This window comes from Leucoraja erinacea, chromosome 1 (assembly GCF_028641065.1).
Source record: "Leucoraja erinacea ecotype New England chromosome 1, Leri_hhj_1, whole genome shotgun sequence".
In the NCBI taxonomy this organism is placed as follows: Eukaryota; Metazoa; Chordata; class Chondrichthyes; order Rajiformes; family Rajidae; genus Leucoraja; species Leucoraja erinaceus.
The window spans coordinates 67,601,650-67,621,172 of NC_073377.1; the positions used below are offsets into that span (position 1 = coordinate 67,601,650).

General features: G+C 42.7%; 1 protein-coding gene across 1 annotated transcript in view; it reads left to right on the forward strand.

Annotated features, from left to right (window-relative positions):
- Window positions 1-19,523, forward strand: part of corin (corin, serine peptidase) — a 156,447-nt gene that overhangs the window by 45,003 nt on the left and 91,921 nt on the right. Inside the window, 1 exon segment of the mRNA XM_055636671.1 lies at window positions 17,987-18,165. Within this exon segment, the coding sequence (XP_055492646.1) occupies window positions 17,987-18,165 (179 nt within the window).

Genomic DNA, 19,523 nt, shown 5'->3' on the forward strand with positions numbered 1-19,523 from the left:
TAGACTTTGGGAGGTCATGTTGCATTTGTGTAAGACATTGGTGAGGCCTCATTTAGAGTATTGCGTTCATTTCTGAGCACCATGTTATGGGAAAGATGTTGCCAAGCTGGAAAGGATACAGAGAGGATATACGAGGATGTTGCCAGGACTAGTGGGTCTGAGCTATAGGGAGAAGTTGAGTAAACTGGGACTCTATACCTTGGAGCGCAGGAGGATGAGGAGTATTCCTAGAGAGGTGCAGTATAAAATCATGAGAGGAATAGATTAGATAGATGCACAGTCTCTTGCCCAGAGTAGGTGAATCGAGAGCCAGAGGACATATTGTGAAGTGGAAAAGATTTAACAGGAATCTGATGGGTAACTTTTTCACACAATGGGTAGTGGGTGTATGGAACAAGCTGCCAGATGAGGTAATTGAGGTAGGGACTATCCGAACGTTTCAGAAACAGTGAGACAGATACATGGATAGGATAGGTTTGGAGGTATATTTACCAAATGCGGTCAGGTGGGGCTCTTGTAGCTGGGACATGTTGGCCAGTGTGGGCAAGATGGACCGAAGAGCCTGTTTCCACATTGTATCACTCTATGACTCTATGAATGTGGGTCTTTGATAACAGCTGCATCTTGAGGCAGCTCTTCATGTAGATCCCTGCGATGGTGGGGACGTCGGTACCTGTGATAGACCAATGTCCACCACTTTCCACAGCCTTCTTTGAGCCTGAGAGTTTTAATTAGTCCATGGTGAAATCAATCAGTCTGCTGTCTACTGTACACCTGACGAAGTTCAAAAGGGTTTTCGGCTACATCATGCATTTTCTCAGACTGTGTGGAGGTCGAGGTGTTGGTGAGATTTTTTTGTGCGATGGAATCAATGTGCTTGGCCCAGGACCCATCATCAGTCATGAAGCTGTTGACTGTCCACCGCCATCCTGCCAATGACAACAGCTGCATGGTCCCTAGGTTTTACCTCCCCGAAGTCAACAATCAGCTCCTTGGTCTTGCTAATGATGAGAGCAAGGTGGTCCCATTCAACCAGATTAGCGATCTCCCTCCTATACTCTGACCTGTTACCCCTTGCGTATTTGTTCATGGATGGTGGTATCAAATTTAAAGATGACATTGGAAATTGACCTCACAGCACAGTTCTGGATATAGAAGGAGCAGAGCAGGAGCGGAGCGGAGCAGAGCACACATCCCTGAGGTGCCCCTGTGCTGATGGTCAGTGAGGAGGACATGTTGTTGCCAATCTGTACTGATTGATCTGCCAATGAGGATGTCATGGATCCCATTGCATAGGGAGCAGCAGAGACCCAGTTGCCTGAACTTTCTGTCCTGGGCATTCACTACTGTTAGTGAGGCCTCGTGCAAATTGGAGGAACAGCATCTCACAACTTGCGACCCAGTGGCATGATGTTGATTTCGACAATTTTTCCAACTTCAAGTAACTCCTGCATTAATTCTCTTCATCCAAATAAATGATGTATATTCTAAATAGCAACGGTCCCAGCACCGAGCCTTGCGGTACCCCACTACTCACTGCCTGCCATTCTGAAAGGGACCCGTTAATCCCTACTATTTGTTTCCTGTCTGCCAACCACTTCTCAATTCATGTCAGCACTCTACCCCCAATACCATGTGCCCTCATTTTGCCCACTAATCTCCTATGTGGGACCGTATCAAATGCTTTCTGAAAGTCCAGGTACACTACATCCACTGGCTCTCCCTTGTCCATTTTCCTAGTTATATCTTCAAAAAATTCCAGAAGATTAGTCAAGCATGATTTCCCCTTCGTAAATCCATGTTGACTCAGACCGATCCTGTTACTGCTATCCAAATGTTCGGCTATCTCATCTTTTATAATTGATTCCAACATCTTCCCCACCACCGATGTCAGGCTAACTGGTCTATAATTCCCTGTTTTCTCTCTCCAGCCTTTCTTAAAAAGTGGGATAACATTAGCTACCCTCCAATCCACAGGAACCGATCCTGAGTCTATAGAACATAGGAAGATTATCACCAATGCATCCACGATTTCTAGAGCCACTTCCTTAAGTACCCTGGGATGCAGACCATTAAGGGCCTGTCCCACCAGCATGCGACTGCATGCGGCGAGCGCGACCTCACGTGGTCGCTGGAGCCATACGGCCTCGCGGGGCAGGTCCCACTTCGATCGCTGGAGCCGTATGGAGTTGTGCGGGGCTGGTCCCGACATCGCGCGGGGCTCCAAAAAACTGACACTGTCCAAAAATTCCGTGCGGCACTGGTCTGTCGGCCCGCAGCCACATTGAGGCCGTACGCAGCGTCTTGACGGTGTACGCCTAGCACGTGGCGTTTCGCGATGACGTCACCGCCCGACGCCGTGCAACGTCCAAATTCAGTTGGCCCGCCTCATGCCCATGATTGGTGAGTATGATGTCAGGACCAGTCCCGCACAACTCCAGACGGCTCCGCGGTTGGAAGTGGGACCGGCCCCGCGAGGACGTACGCCTCAAGCCACCACGTTTGGTCGCGCTAGATGCATGCAATCGCATGCTGGTGGGCCAGGCCATTTAGGCCCTGAGGATTTATTAGCCTTCAGTCCCATCAGTCTATCCAACACCATTATACTCCATTTCCTGGATTATTGCTTTAGGATAAATTTACCCCGTTTTCTACATAACTAACATTTTGGCCTGTCTCTTTGTCATTGACAAATGTAGTGACCACACCTTTATGCCTTTATCCAAGGCGATCCGAAGTTTCAGATTACCCATGCCTTCATTTCGAGCATATCCATCACTTTGTGATTACTTTAGCTCGGGAGCCTCAACCAGTACAATCTTTACCCATGTGCCCCCCTGTGCTGATACAAGGGCCCATGAGGTGTGAGAGGAGTACAGTTCCAAGGAAGCTGACGCTCCCAGGAGGCCGCGGCCCTTGCTCGGCCGAACTCGTGACCCGGCAGATCACGGCCTGCAGGTGGAAGGCGTTGAGTCGGTCCCCTGCTGGTTGGACATGTTGGCCCGCCGGCTTAGAGGGGAAAAACTCCGTGCCAGCCCCTGCTCATCCCCCAAAATCCAGAAAACTGGGAGGAGGGAGCCAGTGACAGCAGGCAAAGAACAAGGCCAGTAGGAGAGAAAAGGAAACCAGGGTCTGGCCAAACATGCCCTCATGCTCTGCTGTGGGAGGCACCCCCTTGGAACAAAGATAGACGGGCAAGGAGAATGACATGGTATCCAAAGAAGGAGATGACTGGAGGCCTGGGACTTGCCTGGAACAGGCCACCGCTCAGGCCACCGCTCTAGAACTAGAGCGTAGAATTTGAAAGTGGTGTGAAAACATGGCGCCTCATGCATGCAGGCTCAGTAGACTATTTCTGTACACCTGCTGATCTGAGTTCAGGGGTATGTCATACTCTACTGAACTGTTTGCAAGAAAAATAATTTAACTGTGTGCACATGTTATTTAAAGAAAAGCACCATTGAATCATAGTGTCTGGTCATTTCCTCTGCCTAAACATGAGGGAAAACTTAGCCCAAATCGGCTGCTTTAATAAGTACTATCACGGTGAGTAATGGCAAAGTAAACACCTTGAGAGGATTTGTGTATTGAAAACACACAATATTCTTCTCCAGTGAATTACTTGTTGCATATGCTGCAACAGCTGTGCTGTAAACTGATATATTTCATCTACGCAGGACAGTTTTACAGCACAATTTCGATCTGAAAAGTGTTATTGAATGTTAATGCTGGTAACCTTTGAAGAAAATACTTTGCTGAACACTTGCGCTCGGTCCGCCAAGTCCTCCTGGATCCCCCGGTTGTTAACCATTTTAACTCCCTTTCTCATTTCCTCAATGACCTTTCTGTGGCCTCCTCTATTGCCAGAGTGAGGCTATACACAAACTGGAGGAACAGCACCTCCTATTCTGCTTGGGTAGCTTATTTTAGGTAACCTCTAACTAACCATCCCCTCTCTTGCTCCCCCTCCTTCCCCCCACTGATTTTGCTCCTATGACATGAATCTATGAACCCATTGAGTTATTCCAGCACTTTGATGTCCTGTAATCTTATTTTACTTGAATTATTCAGCCATTTGTTCGAATTATCTCTTTATCAAATGTATTATTTTGCAATGGAAAAGGATGGCCTTCAGAACATTAAACAATAAATAACCCATTGCATAGAAATGCTATTTCTATTTCTGATTTTAAACTATTTTAAAAAACAACACCAAAGGTCATCAAACTGACCTTTTGCTGTTCAAAAATCCTGTTTGAGATTCCATTTTAGATTAAAGTGACAGAATATTCTGCTTTAGGGCACCATTGGCAGAGGTCAGAGGTCACGAGTAACTTCATCCACGATTGGTGGAGCACTGCTTGTGGTAAAACAGGGGAGTAAGTGAAAACATAAACTATCGTCATTTCAGTATTCCTACATTCCTTTCGCATCACCTTCTACTTAAAACAATATTTAGTTAATAATGTTAAAGAACATAATTATATTAAATATGTCAAATTTTTCAATATATCAATATTTTAATAAAGGAATACATGGCCTGAATGTCAAATGACAATATTTCATAAATAATCGCTATATTTAAAATAAAAATCTGGTAATGTGATGTAATGTTATTGTCACATTACTGGGATACAGTGGAAAAACTTTGCTTTGCATGTTATCCAGGCGTATCATACATGAGGACTTCAGGTAGTGCAAAAATGAAAAGAAGCAAAGTGTGGCACAATGGCGCAGTGGTAGAGTTGCTGCCTTACAGCGCCAGGGACTCGAATTCTATCCTGATTTTGGGTGCAGTCTGTACAGAACTTGTACGTTCTCCATGTAACCACGTGTGTTTTTAACCGGGTGCTCCTGTTTCCTCCCACACTTCAATGACGTACAGGTTTGTAGGTTAATTCATTGAGTCACAGTCATAGTGTGATACAGTGTGGAAACAGGCCCTTCAGCCCAACTTGGCCACACCAGCCAACATGTCCCAGCTACACTCGTCCCACCTGCCTGCACTTGTTCCAAACTTGTCCTAACCATGTACCTGTCTAATTGTTTCTTAAACATTGGGATAGTCCCAGCCTCAGCTACCTCCTCTGACAGCTTGTTCCATGCACCCATCACCCTTTGTGTGAAAAAGTTACCCCTCAGATTACTATTAAATCTTTTCCTCTTCACCTTGAACCTATGTCCTCTGGTCCTCGATTCCCTTACTCTGGGCAAGAGAGACTGTGTATCTCTCTGATCTATTCCTCTCATGATTTTGTACACCTCTATAAGATCTCTCCTCCTCCTCCTGCGCTACAAGGAATAGAGTCCCAGCCTACTCAACCTCTCCCTATAGCTCACACCCTCTAGTCCTGGCAACATCCTCGTAATTCCTCTCTGAACCCTTTCAGGCTTGACAAAATATTTTCTATGACATGGTGCCCAGAACTGAACACAATTCCCTAAATGTGGTCTCACCGCCGGCTTGTACAACTGCAACATTACCTCCCAACTTCTATACTCTGACTGATTAAGACCAATGTGCCAAAAACCTTTTTGAGCATCTTATCTACCTGCGACTCAACCTTCGAACCATGCACCTGCACTCCAAGATTCCTCTTAGATCTTAGATCGCCCTGCTCTACAACATTCCCCAGAGGCCTACCATTCACTGTGTACGTCCTGCCCTTGTTAGATGTCCCAAAATGCAACACCTCACATTTCTCTGTATTAAATTCCATCAACCATACCTCAGCCCAACTGGTTTTGGTAAAATTGCAAATTGTCCCTAGAGTGTAGGATTCTGCTAGTGTATGGGGTGTGTGCTGGTTGGCATAGGCTGAAGGGCCTGTTTGCACACTGTATCTCTAAAGTCTAAAGTACTGTTTACAGCTACAAAGAAAAAAATGCAGATTAAAAAAAGTGCAAGGGAGCCAACAAGGTAGATTGGGAGATCAGGAATTCATTCTTGGTACATGAGAGCTCTGTTCAAGAGTCTGATAATAGCGGGGAAGAAAATGTTCTTTAATCTGGTGGTAAGTAATTTCAAGGTTTTACATCTTCTGGCCAATGGGAGAAGAGAGAAGCGATCAATATTTCCAGTCTGGCTAGAACAATACCTCAAAGATGATGCTTGTCCTTGTTTGGCATCAGTCAGGCCGGGAAATTTTGTGGGAATTCCTCAGGGTTGCTTATAGGTCCAAACACCGTCTGCTGCTTTCTCTTCTGATCTGTTAAAGATTGTCAATTAGTTTATGTTGCTCAGTTTTATTTGCAGCTTTGCAGCCAATGATTTCATCCAGGACAATATTCAGGCAGAAGTGGCAAATAACTTGCTTGTCATGCGAATATCAATCAATGTTCCTCTCCATATCCCCTGGGCTTTTAATGAATTTAAAATTTAATCTTACTGACTTGCTGCAGAAGATAACCTCCTTCCATGGACAATCAAGGTCTAATACCAAGAACCACATGTCAATATCTTGGGAAAGACATTGGCCAGTGATTTGACTGGAACATTATTGCGTACATATACAGTAGTGACTGAAAGAGCAGCATAAAGGTGGGATATTCTCTAATGAGGAACTTGCTCCTGACTCCACAAAATCTTTCTACCATCTACAAGCCATATTTTTGAAAATCCTGAAATATTTTCTGCATGCTTGGATACTTAGCCCTGAACTCAATTCTATCCATATAAAATTGGCACCTCAGCCTAAACATTTGCTCTCACCTATCCTTGGTCTACTGAGAATCATTTACGAAATGCACCTACCAAGCTTGCAAGCTTTGACGTGCTTAAAAATGCATCTCACCACCACCTCCTTAAAGGAAATTGGGAATAGTAGTAATTCTTAATTTGACATCAAGCCATATAAATGTTTTAAATTCTAAAGTTTGAAAAACATTTGAGATCATAAATTAAAATGTGCTAAGGCTGCATTTATGATTGAAAGAGCATTTGATAATCACATTCACAAAGCACATGATAATCAGAAATTCCATTATAAGGATTATTCCATAACATGTGTAGACCACTGGATTGGGATTGTCTGTAAGAAGGCACCCTTTTGTATTAAGATTTCTATGGCAAGAGGATTTGGTTTCTCAGTACATTGCATTGGAAGTGACATATTCTTCACTTGATCGATTCAAACACCCTTGAACCAGCAAATAATCTGGAGACACAGTAACTAGCAGCTGAATCTCTGGAGAACAGTAATAGGTGAAGCTTTCCGATCTGAAGTGTCACCTGTTCCTTTTCTCCAGAGATGATGTCTGGGCTGCTGAGGTACTCCAGTATTTTGTGTATATCTTCAGATGATGGTCCACCAGGGGCACCGTACGATGGCAGCCTCTGCCTACTGTCTGCCTGTTTTTTAATATTTTTGTTATGTTTATTCTGTTTAAAAAGTATGTTTTGGAGGTTTCTTAGTCTTTTTATGTGGGGGAGGTGGGGAGGGTAATGGGAAAACTGTTTCTCAGTCACTTCCTGGTCGAGGATGGGACTATTCTCCGGGTCATGTCTTTGTACCCCACCCCCTCATGGCCTACCATCTGGATTGGCGCGGCCTTTCCTGATGGAGACTGACCAGAGCTTCAGCAGCGGCGCAGCACTGATTTACCATCGCCCGCTCCGCGATCCTTACCGGGGATCGCCATGTTGAAGCTCGGAGTGTTGGGCCTGCTGCTTTGACATCGTGGAGCTGTGGTTGTGGAGCTTCTAGCCACGGGCGGCGCTGACTTTAACATCACGGGGTCCTGGGATCCCTTTGCCGAGGGCCATCAGTGTTGCATTTCTGCCCAGCTCGGCCTGTGGACTTCGGGAGCCGTGGTCTCTGGTAGGAAGTGGCCGATTCGGAGCCGATGAGAATGTTCTTCCGTTCCGACGTTGGAGTTCCGATCATCCCGGCGATAGGGCCTGAACATCAGGCCGTCGTAGCGGCGAGTGGTGAGGGCTGAAAAGGCCCAGACCACGGGGGAACAAAGAGGAAGATGACTGAACTTTATTGCCTTCCCTCACAGTGGGAAATATTGATTCCGCTGTGTGGGGATGTTTATGTTAAATTCTATCGTGTGTTATGTTCTTTTTTTATTCACATGGCTGTATGGTAACCCTAATTTCACCGTAACATTTGGTGCATGTGACAGTAAATATTAACTTGAACTTGATCTTGAGTATAAACCAGCATCTGCAGTTCCTTACCACACAATTACATATTCATCTTTGATAGAACAATACCGATTAGCGATAGCTGAAACTTCAGTGCATGGCAGTTCTTTATTTTGCAGGTATCTGAATTTGCGGCAGGGAAGTGGGAAACATCAAATACATCTGGATAATTTTGTGCAAACGTGATGATTTTTGAATGTCCTAATTTGTTTGTGATCATTGGATCTCTCACTGACCCTAGTAAGAGATACATAGGAAGGTACAGGCAATAATTCAAAGTAAACTGATATTTTCTTTTCTCACATGTGTAGGAATTTCACTGGCAGAATGTTTGGGTACAGCTCTGGATTTTTATTGTTGATGGCTGCCAGAGAGCTTGACAAGTACTTTGCATATTTTCTTTGCTTAGCTTGATAACTAGTGCATGGGTAATAATTATCATTCAGATATTTATAGGTTTAGTGAAACTGGTTCCAGCGATACCTATTGTCAAAGATCCTCATCCTGGATAAGGCGAAGATTTCTAGGAACTACTTTGTCAATCTCACTTGAGTTTTCAATAACATGAATTGACTTTAACCTTGGTCATCTTTTCAAAAACACTAGACATCAATGCTGAAATCATAAGTTTAATAAACTGAGGTTTTTTGGTTGCAGATTTGCTGCCCAGCCATTAAAGAAAGAAAATATTTTATTCTCCAATTAAAGAGATATCATTGCGCACTTACATCAGAGATCGGTGATCTATGGTTTTGTATCAATTCTGTGCATTGTTCAGCATTTGACAATGTTTTCAATTCCTCTTTTTAGCGAGCCTTGTTCAGCTTTCAATATAGCTTTGTGTAGAAAAGAACTGCAGAAGCTGGTTTAAATCGAAGGTAGACACAAAATGCTGGAGTAACTCAGCGGGACAGGCAGCATCTCTGGAGAGAAGGAATGGGTAACGTTTTGGGTCGAGACCCTTCTTCAGTATTCGTCAATATAGCTTTTGTGGGGAAGGATATTGGTTTTGCACGTTTGTGGATGTTGCTGGAGATGCTGCTATACAACATGCACAATTTGGTGGGTGGTATTATTTGTGTTAAATATGAGTAATTGTGTTCATCTGTGAGTTTCTTCCTCCTTCCTAGCTCTCTCTCCATCTATTCTATCCAATTATAGAAGGATATTAATTTTAGTTATTATGGGTGGTCAATTTTATACCTTTTCTGTGCATCTGAATTGGGTGAGAAAATATTCAAATGTGGTAAAGATGGGCCTTTATTTTGTTACTTCTAATGTTGAATTTAATTTATTAACCATTCATGTTCCCACTGGGGTTGACAAATGTGAGGGTGCATTTGAAACTGGACATGAGTGAGATTGTGTTTTTTGACCTGTAATATATAGAGGACATCACAATTGTATAACCATATAACCATGTAACAATTACAGCACGGAAACAGGCCATCTCAACCCTTCTAGTCCGTGCTGAACACGTATTCTCCCCTAGTCCCATACACCTGCGTTCAGACCATAACCCTCCATACCTTTCCCGTCCATATAACTATCCAATTTATTTTTAAATGATAAAAACTAACCTGCCTCCACCACCTTCACTGGAAGCTCATTCCACACAGCTACCACTCTCTGAGTAAAGAAGTTCCCCCTCATGTTACCCCTAAACCTCTGTCCCTTAATTTTCAAGTCATGTCCCCTTGTTTGAATCTTCCCTACTCTCAGTGGGAAAAGCTTATCCACGTCAACTCTGTCTATCCCTCTCATCATTTTAAAAACCTCTATCAAGTCAAGTATCTTGTTGTTTTTTGTGATGTGTAGATGAGAATCATAGTGATACCAAATAGATTAGTATAGTTTATTATCACGTTTACAGAGGTATAGTGAACAGCTTTTTGTTGCGTGCTAACCAGTAAGCAGAAAGACAAGGTACACAAAAATGCTGGAGAAACTCAGCGGGTGCAGCAGCATCTATGGAGCGAAGGAAAAAGTCCCGTGAGCAGAAAGACAATATAGGATTAAAATGAATCAATTTACAGTGTATAGATACATGATAAGTGAATAACATTTAGTTTAAGGTAAAGCCCGCAAAGTCCGGCCAAGGATAGTCCAAGGGCCATCAAAGAGTTAGATAGTAGTTTAGGACTGCTCTCTGGTTGTGGTAGGATGATTCAGTTGCCTGATAACAGCTGGGAAGAAACTGTCCCTGAATCTCTCGGTGTTCGTTTTCACACTTCTATACCTTTAACCTGATGGGCGAGGGGAGAAGAGGGAGGGGCCAGGGTATGACTCGTCCTTGATTATGCTGCTGGCCTGGGAATAAATGGAATAAAAGGGAGGTTGCTTTGTGTGATGGTCTGGGCTGCGTCCACAATTCATTGCAAAGTCTTACGGTCCTGGATGGAGCTGTTCCCAAACCAAGCTGTGATACATCCTGATAAAATGCTTTCTATGGTGCATCTGAGAGTTGTAGGGGACATGCCAAACTTCCTAAGCCTTCGAAGGAAGTAGAGGGATTGGTGTGCCCTCTTGGTCGTTGCTTCAATATGGGTGGTCCAGGAGAAGTTGTTGGTGATATTGACTCCAAGGAATTTGAAGTTTTCGACCATCTCTATTTCGGCACCGTCAATACTGGGGTATGATCATTATCTCCTTTGTCTTGCTGACATTTAGAGGAAGATCGTTGTCTCGACACCAGGACACAACGTTTTCAATCTCCTTCCTGTACTCCATCACATTATTTGATATCCGGCTCACAATGGCGGTATCGTCTGCAAATTTGAAAATTGAATTAGATTTGTACATGGCTACGCAGCCGTGGGTGTACAAGGATTGAAGAAGAGGGCTGAGAACACATCCTTACGGAGCCCCCGTGTTGAGGATTATCGTAGAGGATAATTTGACCCCTATCATTACTAATTGGAGTCTGTTGGTCAGGAAGTCACGATTCAGTTGCAGAAGTAGTGCTGACATCAAGTCCCGTGAGTTTGGTGATGAGCCTGGATGGTATAATGGTATTAAAGGCAGAGCTGTGGTCTATGAATAGGAGTCTGACGTAGGTGTCTGTCTTCTCCAGGTGCTCCAGGGATGAGTGCAGGGCTAGAGCAATGGCATTGTCCGTGGATCTGTTGTGGCAGAAGGCGAACTGCAGTGGGTCAAGGCGACTGGGTGGAGTGGATTCAAAAATTGAATATTTCTTTGCCATGTGATTTCTCCATACTGAAAATGAGTTAAAAGTTAATTTTTTAACTAGGCTTATTCAGATTTATTAACTAAATGATGATTTTCGTTTTAATACATTACAGGAAACAGATCACACACTCTGCATACATATAATCTAACGTCTTATTTTATGCTACATATTCATCACTCACGAGATTCACTCATGATAAATATGTAGCATAAAATAAGACGACTCAGGATCTTGGACTAAATAAACTCTGATCATAATTGAGGCAAGTTAGGAGATATTGGATCAGATGACTAAAGGCTTGGTCGAATAAATCTTTAGGACGGAATTGGAGGGTAGAGCTTAATTTAGTTTAGTTTTTTTTGACTACACATGGTGACGATGGGGTGAAGCCTCGTGGCGATGCCTTGCGTGTTGACCCATGGGCGATGGTCAATGATAGTGTGGAGAACCACCATGAGGGGGGAGGGGAAGAACAATGGAGGACCCGTGCGTGGGGAGACCGCCGTGAGGGGAGGGGGAAGAACAATGGACAATGGGGGCGGACAAAGGACAATGGGGGGGGAGGGGGACAATGGACAATGGGGGGGACAAAGGACAATGGGGGGGGAGGGGGGAGGGGGAAGAACAATGGACAATGGGGGCGGACAAAGGACAACGGGGGGGGGACAAAAGGGGGAGCCGGCGTGCTTTGTAACTTTGTCAGTGCCATAGGTGGTAGTTATTTGTATACATTGGGTATGCAAGCAAAGAATCTCACTGTGCTTAGTCTCATGTGACAATAAAGTATTCCAATTCTTATTCCTACATGTCAAAGATTAAAGGTTTGATTTATGGAGTTGAATCTGGAAGTATGCGTTTACAAGTTTCTGTACCTCTTGCCTGATAGGAGAACAGCGATGAGTTGGGGCAGCACAGTGGAGCAACGGTAGGGCTGCTACGTTACAGCGCCAGAGACCCTGGTTAAATCCTGACTATAGATGCATTCCGTATGGAGTTTGTATGTTCTCCCTGTGACCATGTGGGTTTTCTCCAGGTGCTCCCCCACACTCCAAAGGCGCACAGGTTTGTAGGTTATTTGGCTTCGGTAAAATTGTAAATTGTCCCTCGCGTGTAAGGTAGTGGTGATTGCTGGTCAGCACGGACTCAGTGGGCAGAAGGGCCTGGTTCCACACTGCATCTCAAGTCCAAAATAAACTCTAAAGAGAGAAGTGGCATTGGCCGAGGTGAGGCTCATCCTTGATTACGTGATTATGTAGGCACGTGAAGTGTAAATGGAGTCAATGGAAATAGGTTAGTTTGCATGATGGTTTGGACTATGTTCATAACTTTCTGTAATTTCTCAATTCTTGCTATTGAAGGATTGCAGCGTGGGTTCACCAGGTTAATTCCCAGGATAGCGTGACTGACATATGATGATAGATTGGATCGACTGAGCTTATATTCACTGGAATTTAGAAAGATGAGAGGTGATCTCATAGAAACATGCAAAATTCTTAAGAGATTGGACAGGCTAGATGTAGGAAAAATGTTCCTGATGTTGGGGGGGGGGGGGGGGGGGGTCACAGTTTAGGAATAAGGGGTAGGCCATTTAGGGCTGAGATGAGGAAAAAACATTTTCACACAGAAATTGTGAATCTGTGGAATTCTCTGCCACATAAGGCAGTGGAGACCAATTCAACGGATGTTTTCAAGAGGGAGTTAGATATAGCTCTTAGGGCTAATTAAATCGAGGGATATGGGGAGAAAGTAGGAATGCGGTATTGATTTTGGATGATCAGCCATGATGATATTGAATGGCGGTGCTGGCTCGAAGGGCCGAATGGCCTACTCCTGCACCTATTTTCTATGTTTCTATGTTTTTATTTCATGGGGTCTGGAATGGAGCTGTTCCAAAACCATGCTGATTATAACTGATGTCAATCATTAAAGGTTTGATTTTTGGAGGAAAATGTAAATACTGTAACTGCATAATTGTTGATCTGAAAATGTGCTTATCTTAAGAATTCCAGGCTCATATTTCTATTTTTTTCTGCTGGTTACATTGGCACAATAGGAGGTAATTTGGTTGTCAAGTGCATAGGAAGGAACTGCAGATGCTGGTTTACACCAAAGATAGACACAAAATGCTGGAGTAACTCAGCAGGACAGGCAGCATCTCTGGCGAGAAGGAATGGGTGACATTTCGGGTCTGACCTGAAGAAGGGTCTCGATCCGAAACGTCACCTATTCCATCTATCCAGAGATGTTGTTGGTCAAGTGTGCAGGTGATTAAACATACATGAGTTACGTCGGAAACAATTTCCACTTTTATTATCTGTGAGGATTTTTTGTAAATGCTGGTTCAGAATTCAACTGACCACAATGAAGCTGAACTGACCACAAATGTAGGTCACAATTAGGAACTTCCAGTGAAATCAGACTTCACAGGTGGTGGGTTGGCTATATCAAACAAAACTTAATATTGCTGATGAACCCATTTTCCACTCTAATAAAATTGTACCAGGTATTATTATTTAAAAAATACAGAAAACTTTCTTCTAAGAAAGCATTACATTCTACCACACTGATTTTGATGTAAAATCTTGTGTGAACCAATTGTGATAATGCAAATGACTTTCGGCAGATAATTAAAATCTATTTTAACCATGAATTTTAAATACATTTTAACTTCTACTGCTAAATGTTGCTGAGGTGGAGACCTTAACCTTAATTCTATGTCCGATGCTGGACAAGGCTGAGTTCGTCAAAAATGTGCGATTGATCCATTGAATGCATCCAGATTTATTCTTGCAGAAAGTCATCATTTACCTGTGTACTTGCTGTGTATTCATTCAGACTAAGTGTTGTATCATATATCAATATGTCATTGCTGATGCCTGGAAAGTGCTCTGGTTTGCCAAACCAAATTTGCCCTGGACTCAAACACAAGCAATAGTCTGAATTCTCTTACTGGTATTTATTGTTTGGTCATAGAGTTTTACAGTTTGGAAACAGGACATTTGGCACCAACTTGCCCACCCCAACCAACATGTCCCATCTATGCTATACCCACTTGCCCATATCCCTTTAAACCTGTTCTATCCATGTATCTGTTTAAATGTTTCTTAAATGCTGTGATAGTACTTGCCTCAACTACCTCCCCCAGCTGCTCGTTCCATACACCCCCAACCCTTTGAGTGAACAAGTTACCCCGAAGGTTCCTATTACATCTTTCCCTCTTCACCTTAAACCTCTGACCTCTGGTTTTCGATTTCCCTACTCTGGGCAAGAGATGCTGTGCATCTACCCGATCTATTCCTCTCATGATTTTGAACACTTCTGTAGGATTACCCCTTATCCTCCTGCGTTCTCTACAGCTCAGGCCCTTGAGTCCTGGCAGCATCCTTGTAAATCTTCTCTGCACCCTTTCCAGCTTGACAACATTGTTCCTATATGCCTGAAACTGAACACAATACTCTAATTGTGGCCTCTCCAATGTCTTATACAACTGCAACATGACCTCCCAACTTCTATACTCTTCAAGCAAATAATTATCTGAACTAAACTCAAGTTCATAAGGTCATAAGGAATATGAGTAGTATTGGACCATTCAGCTCATCGCCTATTCCGCCATTCAATCATGGCTGATCTATCTCTCCCTCCTAATCCCATTCTCCTGCCTTCTCCCCATAACATCCATCCCTGAATGAAAAAAATAAAAATAATGTTTTGCACCTTGTTTAAGTAGCTGGTCATTTTTTATCAGCTATCATTATAAATATTGTATTAATAATAATTTTTAATGTTGCGCATGTACTTAAAAAAAAAAAGGCAGAGCAAAAGGCCAGGAATGATTTTTGTGGATAGTATCAAACAACACTGTTATCGGTGGCAGTGTTTGTAGTTGGAGTTCATGAACTATCCATCCAATTTTTAGTGTGAAACTGCCCATGCCTTTTGACAGTAACGTTTCCGAATCAGAGCTATTCTAACTTAGTCCCGCACACCACGTGTCAGCATTAAATCGGCCGATTGATTGAAAGATACAGTATTGGAGACAGGCCCGTCGGCCTATTGAGCCCACGCTGACCATTGAAAACCTGCTTGCACTATTTCTATGTTATCACACTTTCTCATCCAGTTCCGACGCACTGGCTATTTACAGCAGCCAATTTAATTACAAATCAACAGGTCTTCAGGATGTGGGAGGAAATCGAAGCACATGGAGCAAACCCACATGGTCACAGGAAGAATGTGCAAACTCCACACAGACAGCACTGGAGGTCAGCATCAAGTCTGACGCTGTGAGACAGCAGCTCTACAAGCCTTGCCATTGTGCCACCCAAATGACTACCCTGCACACAGTAAACACCCCAAAACCAACCCTCACAGGCAGCTGATCTGTATAGCATTCAGTGCAAGATAAAATCCGGTAAATGTTATACGGATCATCCTGCACTGTGGATGGCTTGATTGTAATCATCCATAATCTTTTTGTTGGCTGGATACCATGCAGTACACGTGACAATAATACCCTAATCTCTAAATTTAACTAAACTTAAAAACAGTTCTTCCAAGTGAGGCAAAGATTCACATGCACCTCCTCCAACCTCATCTACTGCTTTCCGTGCTCTCAACACCAGGGATGGCCCCTGGATGGTGGTGAGGCAGGAGATGCAAGAACAAGTGGTTCCAGGGTAAAGTGCCGAGGGTCAGGGAGGGATGAGCAGACAACACATTTGTACTCTTACAAGTTGTAATAGTATAAATAATTTTGGCATCTATAATAATACCGAGGTATCCACACAATTTTTTGTATTCTAGCAAGGACCCATATTGATTCAGTTACTCCTTCCATAATCCTTATTAAATGCGGTCAAATGATTTGGATTAAATAATAACTTTGAGATGGTTAATGTTGGTTTGTCTAAGAATGGATTCTATCCAAATAATGCCCTTTCTGACGTCATGGATTCTGCACAATATGCATAACGTGTTACAAAGGAATTTAAAAGGCAATCTTGTTAATAGGTCATAGTTCCTTTTGGAAAATGACATTCCAAATTCAGAATGTTTACAGAAGAAGAGGATCTTAGTAATATCCTACATGTAACCATTAAGTATGCAAGTTTTAATAAACATGCCAACATCATGATTACTTTGCAAGTCGGCTTATGATGATGTGCAATGCATCATTCTATTTGTGTTATTTAATAGGCTCAATGGCATTTCAGAGAATGGGTCAGTCTGAAGAAAGAAATCGACCCAAAACGTTACCTATTCATGTTCTCCAGAGATGCTGCCTGACCTGTTAAGTTGCTCCAGCATGTTGTGTCTATTTGGCATTAGTATTTCACATTGGTATCTATGCTTCCTTTATAATAGCTTTCTAAAATGTTACAAACTAGTATTTTCCTTTGTCACACAGTTTTGGCAGATTATGATGAAGATTTCAGTCCTGTGTGGTTTTGTCATTGTCTTTCATCTCAAAAGCACATTTTTCTCCTTGTACCACTTTTTCCCACTTAAAACAGTTTCTTGACTAGAATAGAATAGTATGCCTTTTATTGTCATTCAAATAGCGTGGTTTGAACAAAATTGCATTTTCTACAGTCTGACATTACAAAGAAACCCAAGACCCACACTTCTAGGGACGTCCCATTTATGTCTGTCGCAGTCTGATTTTTCACGAACAAGTGGCCCATCAAATATTTTGAACAAAGTCAAAGATATCACCTTGGCAGAGTAGTTTGGTTTATTTATTCACAAAATAATTAATGTGTATTGAGCTCTCTTCATTAGAACTGCATAAAGTGCTTTATAAGGTCTTGATTTATTTGGGAGGCCAAATGCAGGACTTCTGGCACATGTTCTTGTTTAAACTATTTGTCAAATATTAACACTCAGCATGCCATTAAACTTTGCTGTGACCTCTGTCACTACCGCAGGTGAGTGATCTTGACTCTGCTAGTTTCTCTTACGGCCAGAATCTGCTAGTTCTGGGCCAATTACTAAATTGTACAGAGACATCCCATTGTCAGAACCCGCATTTCCCTTTGCTGGTTTGTTAGATTCTTCGTTTGTGAAAATCCCAATGATAACTATGCTTATTCCTACTCTTTCACTATCCCTCTTCTCCAACCACTCTTCCACTCCCCACCCCCACCATTACAAACACACACATGTGCACACACAACCCCTTTCCTGGTTGGACCCATTGGAACGTCCACCTACGACCACACCTACGACAACCTACGACGACACAGACGACAACCTATGTCCACCCACGACAAGCAACGACCCTGTCAGAGACAACTGAAGACAGCCTACGGCAGCACCTATGATAGGAGAAGACAAGCTACGTCAAGCTCACAGTCGCCAAAAACTTTTGAACATTTCAAAATCCAGCGGCGACCAGAAAAACGTTACGACTCTTTAGGCGACTTGAGGAGACTATTCGCGACCATAGGCATCACCCCGCGACCATGTGGGAACAGCCTAGTTGCCTGTAGTCGCCAAAAAAATCGCCTAAGTGGGACGGGGGCTTTAAGATTAATTTATTGCCTATTTGCTTGTTTTCAAGTTATAAAATTCTGTTTAGTAGATTACAATGTTGTGCTTTGAAGACATTATTCATGTGCATGCATGTTATCCTATTTGTTTAGAACGTTAATACTACCGTGCATGTCATTCTGTGAATTGGCGAGAGAAGGTTGTGAACCACTGTTGCAACTGGTGGACTCTGGCTGGCCGGAGTTCATGAAGTGCTCCAGGTTTGTCAATGACACAGGAATGGAAAACACCAGCAGGATATGCATAACGCCACAACAAATGGAAGTAATAGGTAAGCTGACTGTTAACCACCTATTAACCCTCTAGTTTCCCCGTCGCCTCTTATTGTAACCCATTACGCTGCATCACAAGGACAACTTTCTGTTTGTAGAGCTTGATTCTTTTCGTTATGCCATCCCATTTGATTGCTACATTTGAAATCCGATGTTTAGAAAACATATATAAAAGTGCTTTGTACCTAACTTTGAGCATTCTATTCAATAGGTTTTTATAGTCTGTGGGCATTATTAAGGGCCTGTCCCACTTTGGCAACCTAATCCACGAGTTCTGGCGAGTTTGCCCTAGATTCATACTCACTGCATGGTCGACACGAGGTCATAGGAGGTCTTCGTAACTCTCCTTCATGCTCGAGAGTGGTCTCCGCGTTCTATAGGCCTCAGCTAGGTTGCGGGTTTTTTTTCAATATGTTAAAAAATGCCCGCGAGTAAAAAAAGGTTGCCATGGAAAAAATCGATACTTTTTTTACTCGTATGTTTAGTCGTAGTAGGTCGTAGTAGGTTGGCATGTTAGTCGTAGGTAATCGAGGGTAGTCGAAGGTAGTCTAAGGTAGTCGTAGATAGTCTTCATTATAGTCGAAGGGAGGTCGAAGGAGATCGAAGGAGGTCGTCTTCACTCTCCACTATTCGGTGTCCAATTTTCCTGAAGTTAATCGTAGCTAGTCGAAGCTAGACTTCAACAGTCAAAGGAGATTGAAGGAGGTCTTCAACATGTCATTTTTTCAAACTCTCCTAAACTCTTCTAAACTCGCCAATTAGGTCGCCCGTGGGACAGCCCCCTTACAAATCACTAAATTTGTTCCATTTTTCGGATTTACTCATTTCTTTCTTTGATTGTTTCTCTGATATTTGACTAAATTCTGTTATATCTTAATAGTAGCAAAGCATCCTTTTTAAATCTGTCATTAATGCAGTTGTGAATTTGTGTAATTATTCTTATTCATATTTGAATACTATTTTTTGTGACCAGGTTCTAGCTTCACTTCAAATTACTTATGCTTCATATATGTTTTCCAAGGAGTAAATATTGGTTAAATGTTCATTTATAAAGCACCACATTTAGTTATAAAGCTTTATCCTTGATTATTTAATGTACAGGTAATTAAGGAAGCCAAACATATGAAGGTGTGGATTAGTCAGGAAGTTTATTTATTGCAGGAAACATTTTATAATTTAAGCAGGAATTCCACAATTTCATCTTGTGTACGTTGGTTCAAACCATACGCCTAAAGTTAAATTACCAACTATGTTCGGTACGCGATGTGAAGAATGTCTAAAACGTGAAACAGTGGATTCCACATAAATGGTAGTAGAACTTGGAAGAACATGAAGAGAGGTATTTTCACACAGACAA